This window comes from Aphelocoma coerulescens, chromosome 3 (genome assembly GCF_041296385.1).
Source record: "Aphelocoma coerulescens isolate FSJ_1873_10779 chromosome 3, UR_Acoe_1.0, whole genome shotgun sequence".
Lineage (NCBI taxonomy): Eukaryota > Metazoa > Chordata > Aves > Passeriformes > Corvidae > Aphelocoma > Aphelocoma coerulescens.
This window is the reverse complement of record NC_091016.1, coordinates 124573865-124592539: the sequence shown is the minus strand read 5'-3', so window position 1 is coordinate 124592539 and position 18675 is coordinate 124573865. Positions and strand designations below refer to the sequence as shown.

The 18675-nt window shown below is 54.0% G+C and overlaps 1 protein-coding gene across 1 annotated transcript in view; it reads right to left on the bottom strand.

Moving 5' to 3' along the window:
• Positions 1 to 18675, bottom strand: part of EFR3B (EFR3 homolog B) — a 92222-nt gene that overhangs the window by 30960 nt on the left and 42587 nt on the right. Inside the window, exons 6-11 of the mRNA XM_069011882.1 lie at positions 17203 to 17376; positions 14308 to 14442; positions 10750 to 10828; positions 9992 to 10127; positions 8336 to 8491; positions 927 to 1038 (exon numbers count right to left, since the gene is read on the bottom strand). Of these exons, the coding sequence (XP_068867983.1) occupies positions 927 to 1038; positions 8336 to 8491; positions 9992 to 10127; positions 10750 to 10828; positions 14308 to 14442; positions 17203 to 17376 (792 nt within the window). The remainder of the gene's footprint in view (positions 1 to 926; positions 1039 to 8335; positions 8492 to 9991; positions 10128 to 10749; positions 10829 to 14307; positions 14443 to 17202; positions 17377 to 18675) is intronic.

The window sequence follows — 18675 nt, the reverse complement described above, 5'->3', positions numbered from 1 at the left end:
AAGCGGGATAAGGATTCCCGGATCGGGAATGGGAAATCTGGGAATTCCCAGGGGAAAAGCGGGATAAGGATTCCCGGATCGGGATCGGGAAATCTGGGAATTCCCAGGGGAAAAGCGGGATAAGGATTCCCGGATCGGGAATGGGAAATCTGGGAATTCCTGAGGGGAAAAGCGGGATAAGGATTCCCGGATCGGGATCGGGAAATCTGGGAATTCCCAGGGGAAAAGCGGGATAAGGATTCCCGGATCGGGAATGGGAAATCTGGGAATTCCTGAGGGGAAAAGCGGGATAAGGATTCCCGGATTGGGAATGGGAAATCTGGGAATTCCCGGGGGAAAAGCGGGATAAGGATTCCCGGATCGGGAATGGGAAATCTGGGAATTCCTGAGGGGAAAAGCGGGATAAGGATTCCCGGATCGGGATCGGGAAATCTGGGAATTCTGGGGGGAAAAGCGGGATAAGGATTCCCAGATCGGGATCAGGAAATCTGGGAATTCTGGGGGGAAAAGCGGGATAAGGATTCCCGGATCGGGATCGGGAAATCTGGGAATTCCTGAGGGGAAAAGCGGGATAAGGATTCCCGGATCGGGAATGGGAAATCTGGGAATTCCCGGGGGAAAAGCGGGATAAGGATTCCCGGATCGGGAATGGGAAATCTGGGAATTCCCAGGGGAAAAGCGGGATAAGGATTCCCGGATCGGGATCGGGAAATCTGGGAATTCCTGAGGGGAAAAGCGGGATAAGGATTCCCGGATCGGGAATGGGAAATCTGGGAATTCTGGGGGGAAAAGCGGGATAAGGATTCCCGGATCGGGATCGGAGCCAGGTTCCCGCACGTGAGGAAAGCCGGGAGCCCTTTCCCGGGAAAGGCGAATGCGAGGCCGGGGCGGATCCGAGGCGAAGCGGGAAGGGGGTCGGGGCTGACCCGTGGGATCCGGGCTCCAGGGAATGGCGGGAAGGCGGCAGCGGGAGCTTGTTCATGATGAAAACCATCACCTCCGACTGCTGGTACGGCGGCAGCGTCCCCGAAAACGAACCTGCGGCACCGGGAACGGGAACGGGAACGGGGAACGGGGGAGCGGGAACGGGGGAGCGGGAACGGGGAATGGGGAATGGGAACGGGGATGGGGATGGGGATGGGGATGGGAGTGGGGATGGGAGTGGGGATGGGAGTGGGAACGGGGATGGGGATGGGGATGGGGATGGGGATGGGGATGGGGATGGGGATGGGAATGGGAACAGGAATGGGAATGGGGATGGGGACAGGGATGGGAACGGGAACGGGATTGGGAATGGGAATGGGAATGGGAATGGGAATGGGAATGGGAATGGGGATGGGAGCGGGAACAGGGATGGGAACGGGAACGGGATTGGGAATGGGGATGGGAGTGGGAACCGGAGCGGGAATGGGAATGGGAATGGGGATGGGGATGGGAGTGGGGACGGGAACAGGAACGGGAATGGGAACGGGAACGGGGATGGGGATGGGGATGGGAGTGGGAACCGGAGCGGGAATGGGAATGGGAATGGGGATGGGAATGGGGACGGGGATGGGAATGGGAATGGGAACAGGGATGGGGATGGGGATGGGAGCGGGGGACGGGGATGGGAATGGCAGTGGGAGTGGGAATGGGAATGGGAATGGGAATGGGGATGGGGATGGGGATGGGAACGGGAATGGGAACGGGGATGGGAGTGGGAACCAGAGCAGGAATGGGAATGGGAGTGGGAATGGGATTGGGGACGGGAACGGGGATGGGAATGGGGGAGGGGGATGGGGATGGGAGCGGGAATGGGAAATGGAATGGGAACGGGAATGGGAACAGGAACAGGATTGGGAATGGGGATGGGAATGGGGATGGGGATGGGGACGGGAATGGGAACGGGAATGGGAGCGGGAATGGGAACGGGGATGGGAGTGGGAACCAGAGCAGGAATGGGAATGGGAATGGGAATGGGAATGGGAATGGGATTGGGGATGGGAACGGGGATGGGAATGGGGGAGGGGGATGGGGATGGGAGTGGGAACGGGAATGGGAATGGGGATGGGGATGGGATGGGGATGGGGATGGGGACAGGATGGGGACAGGGATGGGAACAGGAACAGGAATGGGAACGGGAACGGGGATGGGGATGGGGATGGGAGTGGGGATGGGAACGGGAATGGGAATGGGGATGGGGATGGGGATGGGAGTGGGGATGGGAACGGGAATGGGAACGGGAATGGGAACGGGAATGGGAACGGGGATGGGAGTGGGAACCAGAGCAGGAATGGGAATGGGAATGGGAATGGGAATGGGATTGGGATTGGGGACGGGAACGGGGATGGGAATGGGGGAGGGGGATGGGGATGGGATGGGGATGGGGATGGGGATGGGGATGGGGACAGGATGGGGACAGGGATGGGAACAGGAACAGGAATGGGAACGGGAACGGGGATGGGGATGGGGGAGGGGGATGGGGATGGGATGGGAATGGGGATGGGGATGGGAACGGGATTGGGAATGGGAATGGGGATGGGAATGGGGATGGGGATGGGATGGGAGTGGGAACGGGGATGGGAACGGGGATGGGGATGGGGATGGGAACGGGATTGGGAATGGGAATGGGAATGGGAATGGGGATGGGAGTGGGAACCGGAGCGGGAATGGGAATGGGAATGGGGATGGCAATGGGGACAGGGATGGGAATGGGAACAGGAATGGGATTGGGGATGGGAATGGGAATGGGGATGGGGATGGGGACGGGGATGGGAACGGGAATGGGAACGGGAATGGGAACGGGGATGGGAGTGGGAACCAGAGCAGGAATGGGAATGGGAATGGGAATGGGATTGGGATTGGGGACGGGAACGGGGATGGGAATGGGGGAGGGGGATGGGGATGGGATGGGGATGGGGATGGGGATGGGGACAGGATGGGGACAGGGATGGGAACAGGAACAGGAATGGGAACGGGAGCGGGGACGGGAACGGGGAATGGGGATGGGAATGGGGATGGAGATGGGAATGGGAACAGGAATGGGATTGGGGATGGGGATGGGGATGGGAACGGGGATGGGGACGGGAACGGGGATGGGGATGGGAACGGGAACGGGAACAGGGATGGGGACGGGGATGGGAGTGGGAATGGGAAATGGAATGGGAACGGGAATGGGAATGGGAACAGGATTGGGAATGGGGATGGGAATGGGAATGGGAATGGGAATGGGAATGGGGATGGGGATGGGGATGGGGATGGGAACGGGAATGGGAACGGGAATGGGAGCGGGAATGGGAACAGGGATGGGAGTGGGAACCAGAGCAGGAATGGGAATGGGAATGGGAATAGGATTGGGGATGGGAACGGGGATGGGAATGGGGGAGGGGGATGGGGATGGGAGCGGGAATGGGAAATGGAATGGGAACGGGAATGGGAATGGGAACGGGAATGGGGACGGGGATGGGGATGGGAGTGGGAAATGGAATGGGAACAGGAATGGGAACAGGAATGGGATTGGGAATGGGGATGGGAATGGGGGTGGCAACGGGAATGGGAATGGGAATGGGAGTGGGAACAGAAACGGGAGTGGGGATGGGAACGGGGATGGGGACGGGAACGGGAACAGGGATGGGGGTGGGAACCGGAGCAGGAATGGGAATGGGAGTGGGAGTGGGGATGGGGATGGGGATGGGAAGGGGGATGGGGATGGGAGCGGGAACCGGAATGGGAATTGGAGCAGGAATGGGATGGGGATGGGAGTGGGGATGGGGACGGGGAATGGGAGCAGGAAAGGGACGGGGATGGGAATTAGATTGGAATGGGGATGAGGATGAGAGAACAGAAGGAAAATTACACGGAATTCCCACCCAGCCCGCTCTGAGCCCGGCTGGAACTGGGAAACCCCGGCCAGAACTGGGAAACCCCAGCTGGAACTGGGAAACCCCAGCTGGAACTGGGAAGTCCCAGCTAGAACTGGGAAATCCTGGCTAGAACTGGGAAACCTCGGCTGGATCTGGGAAATCCCGGCTGGAACTGGGAAATCCCAGCTAGAACTGGGAAATCCCAGCTGGATCTGGGAAACCCCAGCTGGATCCGGGAAATCCTGGCTGGATCCCAGCCCCGGGGAGCTGCAGATTCTGGAGCCACATTCCAGCTGGGAAAGCTGCAGCCGGGAGATCCCAATCCCAATCCCAATCCCAATCCCAGCCCCAATCCCAATCCCAGCCCCAGTCCCAGTCCCAGTCCCAATCCCAGCCCCAATCCCAATCTCAGCCCCAATCCCAATCTCAGTCCCAGGCCCAGCCCCAATCCCAGCCTCAATCCCAATCCCAGCCCCAATCCCAATCCCAGTCCCGATCCCAGCCCCAATCCCAGTCCCAATCCCAATCCCAGTCCCAATCCCAGTCCCAGTCCCAATCCCAGCCCCAATCCCAATCCCAATCCCAGCCCCAATCCCAATCCCAGTCCCGGCCCCGATCCCAGCCCCAATCCCAATCCCAATCCCAATCCCAATCCCAGTCCCAGTCCCGGCCCCGATCCCAGCCCCAATCCCAATCCCAATCCCAATCCCAATCCCAGTCCCAGTCCCGGCCCCGATCCCAGCCCCAATCCCAATCCCAGCCCCAATCCCAATCCCAGCCCCAGTCCCAATCCCAGCCCCAATCCCAGTCCCAGTCCCAATCCCAGACCCAGTCCCAATCCCAGCCCCAATCCCAATCCCAATCCCGGCCCCAATCCCAGCCTCAATCCCAATCCCAGCCCCAATCCCAGTCCCAATCCCAGTCCCAGCCCAAATCCCAGTCCCAATCCCAGTCCCAGTCCCAGTCCCAGTCCCAGTCCCAATCCCAATCCCAATCCCAATCCCAGTCCCAGTCCCGGCCCCAATCCCAGCCCCAATCCCAATCCCAGCCCCAATCCCAGTCCCAATCCCAGCCCCAATCCCAGTCCCAGTCCCAGTCCCAATCCCAACCCCAACCCCAATCCCAATCCCAATCCCAATCCCAATCCCAATCCCAATCCCAGCCCAAATCCCAATCCCAGCCTCAATCCCAATCCCAGTCCCAATCCCGGCCCCAATCCCAATCCCAGCCCCAATCCCGGCCCCAATCCCAGGAAATCCTGGAAAATCCCAGAAAAATCCCAGAAAAATCCCAGAAAATCCCAGAAAATCCAGAAAAAACTCAGAAAAATCCCAGAAAAATCCAGAAAAATCCCAGAAAAAAAATCCCAGAAAACCCCGGGGAAAATCCTGAACAATCCCAGAAAATCCTGGAAAATCAAAAAAAATCCTGGAAAATCCTGGAAAAATCCCAGAAAAAATCCCAGAAAACCCCAGAAAAATCCCAGGAAATCCGGAAAAAAATCAGAAAATCCCAGAAAATCCTGGAAAAAATCCCAGAAAACCCCAGAAAAATTCCAGAAAATCCAGGAAAAAAAAAATCATAAAAATCCCAGAAAACCCTGGAAAATCCCCAAAAATTCTGGAGAATCCTGGAAAAATCCCAGAAAACCGGAGAAAAATCCCAGAAAATCCAGAAAAAAAAATCAGAAAAATCTCAGAAAACCCTGGAAAATCCCAGAAAATCCAGAAAAAAATCAGAAAAATCCCAGAAAATCCTGGAAAATCCTTGAAAAATCCCAGAAAGATCCTGGAAAACCCCAGAAAAATCCCAGAAAATCCAGAAAAAAATCAGAAAAATCCCAGAAAAAATCCCAGAAAAATCCCAAAAAATCCCAGAAAAATCACAGAAAATCACAGAAAATCCAGGAAAAAAAATCCCAGAAAAATCCTGGAAAACCCAGAAAATCCCAGAAAAATTCCAGAAAAAATCCAAGAAAAATCCTGGAAAAATCCCGGGAAATCCTAGAAAATCTTGGAAAATCCCAAAAATTCCCAGAAAATCCCAGAAAATCCAGGAGAATCCCAGAAAACCCTAGAAAAATCCCAGAAAATCCAGAAAAAAAATCCCAGAAAACCCCAGAAAATCCAGAAAAATCCCAGAAAAAAGTCAGAAAAACTCCAGAAAAATCCTGGAAAATCCTGGAAAATCCCAGAAAATCCTGGAAAATCCAAAAAAAAATTCCCAGAAAACCCCAGAAAAATCCCGGAAAAAACCTGAAATACCCAAGAAAAATCCCTGAAAATCCTGGAAATTCCAAAAAAATCCCAGAAAATGCTGGAGAATCCAAAAAAATCCAGAACAACATTCCAGAAAATCCAGGAAAAAAAAAAAAAAAAAAACAAAGAACACCAGACAGATAAATCCCAGAAAACCCCAGAAAATCCAGAAAAAAAATCAGATAAATCCCAGAAAACCCCAGAAAAATCCCAGAAAATCCAGAAAAAAAATCAGAAAAATCCAAGAAAATCCCAGAAAAATCCCAGAAAATCCAGAAAAACCCCAGAAAAATCCTGGAAAAACCCCGAAACTCCTGGAAAATCCAAAAAAATCCCAGAAAAAAAACCAGAAAAATCCTGGAAAGTCCTGGAAAAATCCCAGAAAACCCCAGAATAATCCTGGAAAAAGCCTGAAATACCCAAGAAAAATCCCAGAAAATCCTGGAAAATCCAAAAAAATCCTGGAAAATCCCAAAAAAATCCCAGAAACCCCCAGAAAAATCCCAGAAAAAATTCAGGAAAAAATCAGAAAACCCTGGAAAAATCCCAGATATAAACCAGAAAATCCAGAAAAAAAATCAGATAAATCCCAGAAAACCCCAGAAAATCCAGAAAAAAAACCCAGAAAATCCTGGAAAAATCCCAGAAAAGTCCCAGAAAATCCCAGAAAAATCCCAGAAAAATCCTGGAAAATCCCAGAAAAATCCCAGAAAATCCTGGAAAATCCCAGAAAAATCCCAGAAAACCCCAGAAAAATCCTGGAAAAAGCCTGAAATACCCAAGAAAAATCCCAGAAAATCCTGGAAAATCCCAGAAAATCCTGGAAAATCCAAAAAAATCCTGGAAAATCCTGGAAAAATCCCAGATAAATCCCAGAAAACCCCAGAAAATCCAGAAAAAAAATCAGATAAATCCCAGAAAACCCCAGAAAAATCCCAGAAAATCCAGAAAAAAAATCAGAAAAATCCAAGAAAATCCCAGAAAAATCCCAGAAAATCCAGAAAAACCCCAGAAAAATCCTGGAAAAACCCCGAAACTCCTGGAAAATCCAAAAAAATCCCAGAAAAAAAAACAGAAAAATCCTGGAAAGTCCTGGAAAAATCCCAGAAAACCCCAGAATAATCCTGGAAAAAGCCTGAAATACCCAAGAAAAATCCCAGAAAATCCTGGAAAATCCAAAAAAATCCTGGAAAATCCCAAAAAAATCCCAGAAACCCCCAGAAAAATCCCAGAAAAAATTCAGGAAAAAATCAGAAAACCCTGGAAAAATCCCAGATATAAACCAGAAAATCCAGAAAAAAAATCAGATAAATCCCAGAAAACCCCAGAAAATCCAGAAAAAAAACCCAGAAAATCCTGGAAAAATCCCAGAAAAGTCCCAGAAAATCCCAGAAAAATCCCAGAAAAATCCTGGAAAATCCCAGAAAAATCCCAGAAAATCCTGGAAAATCCCAGAAAAATCCCAGAAAACCCCAGAAAAATCCTGGAAAAAGCCTGAAATACCCAAGAAAAATCCCTGAAAATCCTGGAAAATCCAAAAAAATCCCAGAAAATCATGGAAAATCAAAAAAAAATCCAGAATAATATCCCAGAAAATCCAGAAAAAAAATCAGATAAATCCCAGAAAACCCCAGAAAATCCAGAAAAAATCCCTGAAAATCCTGGAAAAATCCCAGAAAAATCCCAGAAAATCCCAGAAAAATCCCAGAAAATCCAGAAAAAAATCAGAAAAATCCCCAGAAAAATCCTGGAAAAACCCCGAAAATCCTGGAAAATCCAAAAAAATCCCAGAAAAAAACCCAGAAAAATCCTGGAAAATCCTGGAAAAATCCCGGAAAAACCCCAGAAAAATCCTGGAAAAAGCCTGAAATACCCAAGAAAAATCCCAGAAAATCCTGGAAAATCCCAGAAAAATCCCAGAAAACCCCAGAAAAATCCTGGAAAAAGCCTGAAATACCCAAGAAAAATCCCTGAAAATCCTGGAAAATCCCAGAAAATCCTGGAAAATCCAAAAAAATCCTGGAAAATCCAAAAAAAAAAATCCCAGAAAACCCCAGAAAAATCCCAGAAAATCCAGAAAAAATTCAGGAAAAAATCAGAAAACCCTGGGAAAATCCCAGATAGAAACCAGAAAATCCAGAAAAAAAATCAGATAAATCCCAGAAAACCCCAGAAAAATCCCGAAAAATCCCGAAAAATCCCAGGAAACCCCCGAGAAATCCCGGGCATGCCCACCGATGGTTTTGATGACGGCCTCCTGGAACATCCTCTCCTCGTGCTCCTTGGTTTTCCGGGCTGCGGCTCCGCCCTCGGAGCTCCCGCTCAGGCCGTGGTCGATGCTGAGCCGCAGCTGCCGCAGGAGGGTGTTGAACACTTCCAGCACCGTGGGGCCTGCAGTGGGATCGGGAATGCCGGGAATACCGGGAATGCCGGGAACGGCCAGAGGGATTCCCACGGGAAAGGCTTGGGCCGGAATTCCGGGAAGTTTCGGGGTTTTGGGGGCTCCCGTGGGGGAAGGGAACGGGCGGGCAGAGAGCGGCATTCCCGGGGAATGCTGGAGAATCCCGTTTTCCCAGAAAGTCGGGAATTCCACTCATCCCTCCCGGGTGGCTCCAGGAATTTGGGAACCCTGGAAGGGCCCAGAACCGATCCCGGGAGCCTCTTCCCAAATTCCAAAGGAATCCCTGGAATTCCACTCCTCCCTCCCTGGTTGCTCCAGGAATTCGGGAGCTCAGGAATGGCCCAGAACCGACCCCGGGAGCCTCTTCCCGAATTCCAAAGGAATCCCAGGAATTCCACTCATCTCTGAGTTCGGGAGCTCAGGAACGGCCCAGAACCGATCCCAGAATCCCGGGATGCTCCCGAGGGGTTCCCACAGCCCCGACTCATCCCAGAGCCTTTCCCGCAATTCCTCCAGGAGCCCCTGCCCGAATTCCAAAGGAAACCCTGGAATTCCACTCCTCCCTCCCAGGTTGCTCCAGGAATTCAGGAGCCCTGGAAGGGCCCAGAACCGATCCCAGGAGCCTCTTCCCAAATTCCAAAGGAAATCCTGGAATTCCACTCATCCCTGAGTTCGGGAGCTCAGGAACGGCCCAGAACCGATCCCAGAATCCCGGGATGCTCCCGAGGAGATCCCACAGCCCCGGCTCATCCCAGAGCCTTTCCCACAATTCCAGCAGGAGCCTCTTCCCAAATTCCAAAGGAAACCCTGGAATTCCACTCATCCCTGAATTCGGGAGCTCAGGAACGGCCCAGAACCGATCCCAGAATCCCGGGATGTTCCCAAGAGGTTCCCACACTCCCAGCTCATCCCAGAGCCTTTCCCACAATTCCAGCAGGAGCCTCTTCCCAAATTCCCAAAGGAATTCCTGGAATTCCACTCCTCCCTCCCAGGTTGCTCCAGGAATTCGGGAGCTCAGGAATGGCCCAGAACCGACCCCGGGAGCCTCTTCCCAAATTCCAAAGGAAACCCTGGAATTCCACTCATCTCTGAGTTCGGGAGCTCAGGAACGGCCCAGAACCGATCCCAGAATCCCGGGATGCTCCCGAGGGGTTCCCCGAGAGCTCATCCCAGAGCCTTTCCCACAATTCCAGCGGGAGCCTCTTCCTGAATTCCCAAAGGAATCCCTGGAATTCCACTCCTCCCCGAGTTCGGGAGCTCAGGAACGGCCCAGAACCGATCCCAGGAGCCTCTTCCCAAATTCCAAAGGAAACCCTGGAATTCCACTCATCCCTGAGTTTGGGAGCTCAGGAACGGCCCAGAACCGATCCCAGAATCCCGGGATGCTCCCGCGGAGATCCCACACTCCCGGCTCATCCCAGAGCCTTTCCCACAATTCCAGCGGGAGCCCCTTCCCGAATTTCCCGGGAATTCCCGGGATGGCGGCGCACCCACGGATCCGGAGGCGGCGATCACGGCCGCTTCCGACAGCACCTCGACGATTCCCGCCCGGATCGGGGCCGCGCTCCGGCTGTTGGCGTCCAGGTGTCCCAGGAGCTGCTGGATCACCAGGTGGGAATGCTGGGGCTGGAAAAACACCGGGAATGTCACGGGAATCATCCGGAGCCGCCGGATCCCGCGGTATTCCCGAGAAACTTCCGGATGGAAAAGCGGGAGGCACCGGAGGGATCCGGGTCGCCGTAATTCCGGGAAAAGCTTGGAGAGGTTTCCATGGGGAAAAGGATGGGAGGAGTCGTGGGGATGGAGGGATTTTGGGAATTCCGTGGGATTTCCGGGAGGAAGGATGGGATTCCTGCCGGGAATTCCCAAGGAAATCCATCCCACAAAGGAATCATCGGGATTTTCCAGCGGGGAATTCCGGGATTGTCCCAAATCTGGGATGGGGGGAATTTCTGGGATGGAAAACCAGGAATGGGAGCTGGGGTGGGAAATCTGGGAATTCCCAGTGGGAATTCTCCCAGCAGAGCACGGCTGGGCCGAATCCAAAGGGAATTCCCGGGGAGAAAAGCGGGATAACGCATCCGGGATGGGCTCATCCCGAAAATCCCCCGGATCCGGCGCCCGGCCCGGCCCCGCGTTCCCACGGCATTCCCAGCCCGGCCTGCCGTTCCCGCCCTCCCATTCCCAGCCCTTCCAGGGGCGGATCCGGGATCCCTCTGGAATTCCCCGCCGATCCCGGAATTCCCACCTGGATGGAGTACATGATGATCCGGAAGCAGCCCCTGGCAAAGACCTTGGGCTCCCACAGGGAGTGGTTGTCCAGGTGGCTGGAAAACAGGGAATAACAGCTGGAAAACAGGGAATATCAGCAGGAAAACAGGGAATGAGAGGGAAAACAGGGAATAACAGGGAATAACAGGGAATAACAGCAGGAAAACAGGGAATATCAGCAGGAAAACAGGGAATGAGAGGGAAAACAGGGAATAACAGGGAATAACAGCTGGAAAACAGGGAATATCAGCAGGAAAACAGGGAATAACAGGGAATAACAGGGAGTAACAGGAAAACAGGGAATAATAGCAGGAAAACAGGGAATAACAGCAAATAACAGGGGAAAACAGGGAATAGCAGCAGGAAAACAGGGAATAACAGGGAATAACAGGGAATAACGGGATAACAGGGGAAAACAGGGAATATCAGGGAATAACAGGGAATAACAGGGAATTCCGGGGGAAACAGGGAATTCCAGGGGAAACAGGGAAAACAGGGAATAACAGGGGATAACGGAATAACAGGGAATAACGGGATAACAGGGAATATCAGAAGGAAAACAGGGAATATCAGGGGAAACCAGGGAATAACAGGGGATAACGGGAAAACAGCAGGAAAACAGGGAATATCAGGGGATAACAGGGGAAAACGGGATAACAGGGAATAACAGGGAATAACAGGGGAAAACAGGGAATGATAGCAGGAAAACAGGGAATAACAGAGGAAAACAGGGAATAAGCGGGAATGACAGGGGATAACAGGGGAAACAGGGAATAACGGGATAACAGGGAATTACAGGAGGAAAACAGGGAATGAGAGGGAATAACAGGGGAAACCAGGAGATAACAGCAGGAAAACAGGGAATAACCAGGGATAACAGGGGAAATAGGGAATAACAGGGAATAACAGGGGAAAACAGGGAATAATGGGAAAACAGGGAATTCCAGGGAATGACCAGGGAAAACAGGGAATGAGAGGGAATAACGGGAAAACAGGAGATAACAGCAGGAAAACAGGGAATAACAGGGAATGACAGGGGAAAACAGGGAATGATAGCAGGAAAACAGGGAATAACTGGGGAAAACAGGGAATAACAGGGAATAACAGGAAAACAGGAAATAACAGGGGAAAACAGGGAATAACAGCAGGAAAACGGGGAATAACGGGATAATAGGGGAAATAGGGAATAAGAGGGGATAACAGGGAATAACAGGGGAAAACAGGGAATATCAGCAGGAGAACAGGGAATAACAGGGAATAATGGGATAACAGGGAATAACAGGGAGTAACAGGAAAACAGGGAATAACAGCCGGAAAACAGGGAATAACAGGGAATAACAGGGAATAACAGGGGATAACAGGGAATCAAGGAGAAAACAGGGAATAACGGGGAATAACAGGGGAAATAACAGGGGATAACGGGAAAACAGGGAAACAGGGAATGAGAGGGAAAACAGGGAATAACAGCAGGAAAACAGGGAATATCAGGGAATATCAGGGAATAACAGGGAATAACAGGGAAACGGGGAATTCCGGGGGAAACAGGGAATTCCAGGGGAAACAGGGAAAACAGGGAATAACAGGGAATAACAGGGAATAACAGGGAAACGGGGAATTCCGGGGGAAACGGGGAATTCCGGGGGAAACGGGGAATCCCAGGGAATAACAGGGGAAAACAGGGAATAACAGGGGATAACGGAGTGACAGGGGATAACAGAGGATAACAGGGAAAACAGGGGAAATAGGGAATAACAGGGAATAACAGGGAATAACAGGGAATAACTGGGGAAAACAGGGAATGAGAGGGAATAACAGGGGAAAACAGGAGATAGCAGGAAAACAGGGAATAACAGGGAATAATGGGATAACAGGGGATAACAGGGGATAACAGGGGAAAACAGGGAATAATAGCAGGAAAACAGGGAATAATAGGGGAAAACAGGATAACATGGAATGACAGGGGAAAACAGGGAATGAGAGGGAATAACAGAGGAAAACAGGAGATAAAGGCAAAAAACCAGGGAATAACAGGATAATAGGGGAAATAGGGAATAACAGGGGATAACAGGGAATAACAGGGGAAAACAGGGAATAACAGCTGGAAAACAGGGAATATCAGAGGATAACAGGGAATAATAGGGAGTAACAGCAGGAAAACAGGGAATAACAGGGAGTAGCAGGGAATAACGGGATAATAGGGGAAACCAGGGAATAACGGGATAACACGGAATATCAGGGAATTACAGGGGGATAACAGGGGGATAACAGGGAAAACAGGGAATTCCAGCAGGAAAACAGGGGAATAACAGGGAATAACCGGGAATTCCAGGGGAAACAGGGGAATAACGGGATAACAGGAAATAACAGGGAATAACAGCAGGAAAAGAGGGAATTCAAGGGGAAAACAGGGAATAACAGGGGAGTAACAGGGAATGACGGGGGATAATGGGAAAACAGGGAATAACAGCAGGAAAACAGGGAATAACAGGGGATAACAGGGAATGAGAGGGGAAAGCAGGGAATAACAGGGAATAACAGCAGGAAAACAGGGAATGAGAGGGAATAACGGGAAAACAGGAGATAACAGCAGGAAAACAGGGAATAACAGGGGAAAACAGGGAATATCAGGGAATGACAGGGGAAAACAGGGAATGATAGCAGGAAAACAGGGAATAACAGGGGAAAACAGGGAATAACAGGGAATGACGGGGGATAACAGGGGAAACAGGGAATAACGGGATAACAGGGAATTACAGGAGGAAAACAGGGAATAACAGGGGATAACAGGGAATAACAGGAAATAACAGGGAATAACAGGGAAAACAGGGAATGAGAGGGAATAACGGGAAAACAGGAGATAACAGCAGTAGAACAGGGAATAACCGGGAATAATGGGATAACAGGGAATAACAGGGAAAACAGGGAGTAACAGGGGAAATAGGGAATAACAGGGAATAACAGCAGGAAAACAGGGAATAACGGGATAACGGGAAACAGGGAATTCCAGGGAATTCCAGGGAAGCAGGGAATTCCAGGGGAAACGGGGAAAACAGGGAATAACAGGGGGGAAAAGGAATTCCAGGGGAAACAGGGAATGAGAGGGAAAACAGAGAATTCCAGGGGAAACAGGGAATTACAGGGAATTACAGGGAAAACAGGGAATAACAGGGGAAAAAGGGAATTCCAGGGGAAACAGCGGAAACAGGGAATTCCAGGGGGAAAAGGGAATTCCAGGGGAAACAGGGAATTCCAGAGAATTCCAGGGAAACAGGGAATTCCAGGGGAAACAGGGAATTCCAGAGAAAACAGAAAATTCCAGGGAAGAGGGCGAATTCCAGGGAAAACATGGAATTAGCAGGAAAACCGGGAATGAACCCCCCCCCAGCGCTCAGCGGGATCGCCCCCAGAATTATCGGGATCGGGAATTGCCGGGACACAAATCCGGCTCCAGGGGGGATTCCCCCGGCCCGGAACGCAGCGGGAAGGCCCGAGGAGAGGCAGAAAATTCCCGTTTTTTCCTGGAATTCCGACTCACATGAGCACGGGCTTGATGGCGTTCTTGATATTCCCGAAGGCCGCTCTTCCCAACAATTCCCGGAGGCAGCGCTCGGCCAGCTCAGCCGGGATCTCCTGCTCCGTGTCGGCCGCCTGCAGCGGGGACGGGGAACGGCTGCGGGAAAAGCGGGAATGAGAGGGAAAAGTGGGAATGGGAGGGAAAAGTGGGAATGGGAGGGGGAAAAAGTGGGAATGAGAGGGGAAAAGTGGGAATGAGAGGGGAAAAGTGGGAATGGGAGGGGAAAGTGGGAATGAGAGGGGGAAAGTGGGAATGGGAGGGGGGAAAAGTGGGAATTGGAGGGGAAAAGTGGGAATGAGAGGGGAAAAGTGGGAATGAGAGGGGGGAAAAGTGGGAATGAGAGAGGGGAAAAGTGGGAATGGGAGGGAAAAATGGGAATGAGAAGGGAAAAGTGGGAAAGGGAGGGGAAAGTGGGAATGAGAGGGGAAAAGTGGGAATGGGAGGGGGGAAAAGTGGGAATGGGAGGGAAAAGTGGGAATGAGAAGGGAAAAGCGGGAATGGGAGGGAAAAGTGGGAATGAGAGAGGGGAAAAGTGGGAATGAGAGGGGAAAAGTGGGAATTGGAGGGGGGGAAAGTGGGAATGAGAGGGGAAAAGTGGGAATGGGAGGGAAAAGTGGGAATGAGAGGGGGAAAAGTGGGAATGGGAGGGAAAAGTGGGAATTGGAGGGGAAAAGTGGGAATGAGGGGAAAAGTGGGAATGGGAGGGAAAAGTGGGAATGGGAGGGGGAAAAGTGGGAATTGGAGGAAAAAGTGGGAATGGGAGAGGGAAAAGTGGGAATGAGAGGGGAAAAGTGGGAATTGGAGGGGGGGGAAAGTGGGAATGAGAGGGGAAAAGTGGGAATGGGAGGGAAAAGTGGGAATGAGAGGGGGAAAAGTGGGAATGGGAGGGAAAAGTGGGAATTGGAGGGGAAAAGTGGGAATGAGGGGAAAAGTGGGAATGGGAGGGAAAAGTGGGAATGGGAGGGGGAAAAGTGGGAATTGGAGGAAAAAGTGGGAATGGGAGAGGGAAAAGTGGGAATGAGAGGGGAAAAGTGGGAATTGGAGGGGGGGAAAGTGGGAATGAGAGGGGAAAAGTGGGAATGGGAGGGAAAAGTGGGAATGAGAGGGGGAAAAGTGGGAATGGGAGGGAAAAGTGGGAATGGGAGAGGGAAAAGTGGGAATGGGAGGGGGGAAAAGTGGGAATGAGAGGGGGAAAGCGGGAATGAGAGGAAATAGTGGGAATGAGAGGGGAAAAGTGGGAATGGGAGGGGGAAAAGTGGGAATGGGAGGGAAAAGTGGGAATGGGAGGGGGGAAAGTGGGAATGAGAGGGGGAAAAAAGTGCATTCCCAGCGGGCATTCCCAGAATCCGTGCCCACCCGTGCCCATTCCCTGTATCCGTGCCCACCCGCGGGCATTCCCTGTATCCGTGCCCATCCCCGGTATCCGTGCCCGTTCCCATATCCCTGCCCGTTCCCGGTGTATCCCTGCCCATTCCCGGTGTATCCGTGCCTGTTCCCAGTGTGTCCGTGCCCGTTCCCGGTGTGTCCGTGCCCACCCGCGGGCATTCCCGGGTTTGGTGCCCATTCCTGGTGTATCCGTGCCCGTTCCCGGTGTGTCCACGCCCGTTCCCGGTGTATCCGTGCCCACCCGTGGGCATTCCCTGTATCCGTGCCCGTTCCCGGTGTATCCCTGCCCGTTCCCGGTGTATCCTTGCCCATTTCTGGTGTGTCCATGCCCTTTCCTGGTGTGTCCGTGCCCACCCGCGGGCATTCCCCGTATATCCCTGCCCGTTCCTGCTGTATCCCTGCCCATTCCCGGTGTATCCCTGCCCGTTCCCGGTGTGTCCGTGCCCGTTCCCGGTGTGTCCGCGCCCACCCGCGGGCATTCCCGGGTTTGGTGCCCATTCCCCGTATATCCGTGCCCGTTCCCGCTGTATCCCTGCCCATTCCTCGTATCCCTGCCCGTTCCCAGTGTATCCGCGCCCGTTCCCGGTGTATCCCTGCCCACCCGTGGGCATTCCCTGTATCCGTGCCCGTTCCTGGTGTATCCCTGCCTGTTCCCGGTGTATCCCTGCCCATTCCTGGTGTGTCCGTGCCCTTTCCTGGTGTGTCCATGCCCACCTGCGGGCATTCCCCGTATATCCCTGCCCGTTCCCGCTGTATCCCTGCCCGTTCCCGGTGTATCCCTGCCCATTCCCGGTGTGTCCGTGCCCACCCGCGGGCATTCCCGGGTTTGGTGCCCATTCCCTATATCCGTGCCCGCTCCCGGTGTGTCCCTGCCCGTTCCCGCTGTATCCCTGCCCATTCCCCGTATCCCTGCCCATTCCCAGTGTGTCCCTGCCCGTTCCCGGTGTGTCCGTGCCCACCCGCGGGCATTCCCGGGTTTGGTGCCCATTCCCGGTGTGTCCGTGCCCATTCCCAGTGTATCCGCGCCCGTTCCCGGTGTATCTGTGCCCACCCGCAGGCATTCCCCGTATATCCCTGCCCGTTCCCGGTGTATCCCTGCCCGTTCCCCGTGTATCCCTGCCCGTTCCCGGTGTGTCCCTGCCCGTTCCCGGTGTGTCCGCGCCCGTTCCTGGTGCGTCCGTGCCCGTTCCCGGTGTATCCCTGCCCGTTCCCTGTGTATCCCTGCCCGTTCCCGCTGTATCCCTGCCCGTTCCCGGTGTGTCCCTGCCCGTTCCCGGTGTGTCCCTGCCCGTTCCCAGTGTATCCGCGCCCGTTCCCGGTGTATCTGTGCCCACCTGCGGGCATTCCCCGTATATCTCTGCCCGTTCCCCGTGTATCCCTGCCCGTTCCCGGTGTATCCCTGCCCGTTCCCGCTGTATCCCTGCCCGTTCCCGGTGTATCCCTGCCCGTTCCCGGTGTGTCCGTGCCCACCTGCGGGCGCTGCCGTGGCGCGGGGCCGGGGCGGGCGGCTGCTGCTGGAGGTTGAAGAGCAGCGAGGGCAGGATCTTGTCCATGTGCTGCGGCTCCCAGATGTTGGCCTGCAGCTCGTCGCTCGCCGTCTTCCGCACCACGCCCTGCAGCCCCCGGATGCCCGCCCGACGGATCCTGGCGGAAAACGGCCCGGGAATGGCACCCCGGCAGTGCCAGCCCGGGAGCGGCAGGCCTGGGAGCGGGAGCCTGGGAATGGCAGCCCTGGGAGTGCCAACCCTGGGAATGGCAGTCTGGGAATGGGAGCCTGGGAATGGGAGCCTGGGAATGGGAGCCTAGGAATGGGAGCCTGGGAGTGCCAACTCTGGGAATGGCAGCCTGGGAACGCCAGCCCGGGAGTGGCAGCCCTGGGAATGGCAGCCCTGGGAGTGGGAGCCTGGGAGTGCCAACCCTGGGAATGGCAGCCTGGGAATGGGAGCCTGGGAATGGCAGCCCTGGGAATGGCAGCCTGGGAGTGCCAGCCTGGGAATGCCAGTCTGGGAATGGCAGCCTGGGAATGCCAGTCCAGGAATGGCAGCCTGGGAATGGGAGCCTGGGAGTGCCAGCCTGGGAATGGCAGCCTGGGAATGGCAGCCTGGGAATGCCAACCCTGGGAATGCCAACCCTGGGAATGCCAGTCTGGGAATGGCAGCCTGGGAGTGCCAACCCTGGGAATGGCAGCCCTGGGAATGGCAGCCTGGGAATGGCAGTCTGGGAATGGCAGCCTGGGAATGGCAGCCCTGGGAATGGGAGCCTGGGAATGGCAGCCTGGGAATGGCAGCCTGGGAGTGCCAGCCTGGGAATGGCAGCCTGGGAATGGCAGCCTGGGAATGGGAGCCTGGGAATGGCAGTCTGGGAATGGCAGCCTGGGAATGGCAGCCCTGGGAGTGCCAGCCTGGGAATGGCAGCCTGGGAATGGGAGCCTGGGAGTGCCAACCCTGGGAATGGCAGCCTGGGAATGGGAGCCTGGGAGTGCCAACCCTGGGAATGGCAGCCTGGGAATGGCAGCCTGGGAGTGCCAACCCTGGGAATGGCAGCCCTGGGAATGCCAACCCTGGGAATGGCAGCCCTGGAGTGCCAGCCCTGGGAATGGCAGCCTGGGAATGGCAGCCTGGGAGTGCCAGCCTGGGAGTGCCAGCCTGGGAATGGGAGCCTGGGAATGCCAGCCCTGGGAATGGCAGCCTGGGAATGGCAACTTGGGAATGGCAGCCTGGGAGTACCAGCCTGGGAATGCCAGTCTGGGAATGGCAGCCTGGGAATGGCAGTCTGGGAATGCCAGCCCTGGGAGTGCCAACCCTGGGAATGGCAGCCTGGGAATGGCAGCCCTGGGAGTGGGAGCCTGGGAGTGCCAACCCTGGGAGTGCCAGCCTGGGAATGGCAGCCTGGGAATGCCAGCCCGGGAATGCCAGCCTGGGAATGGCAGCCCGGGAGTGGCAG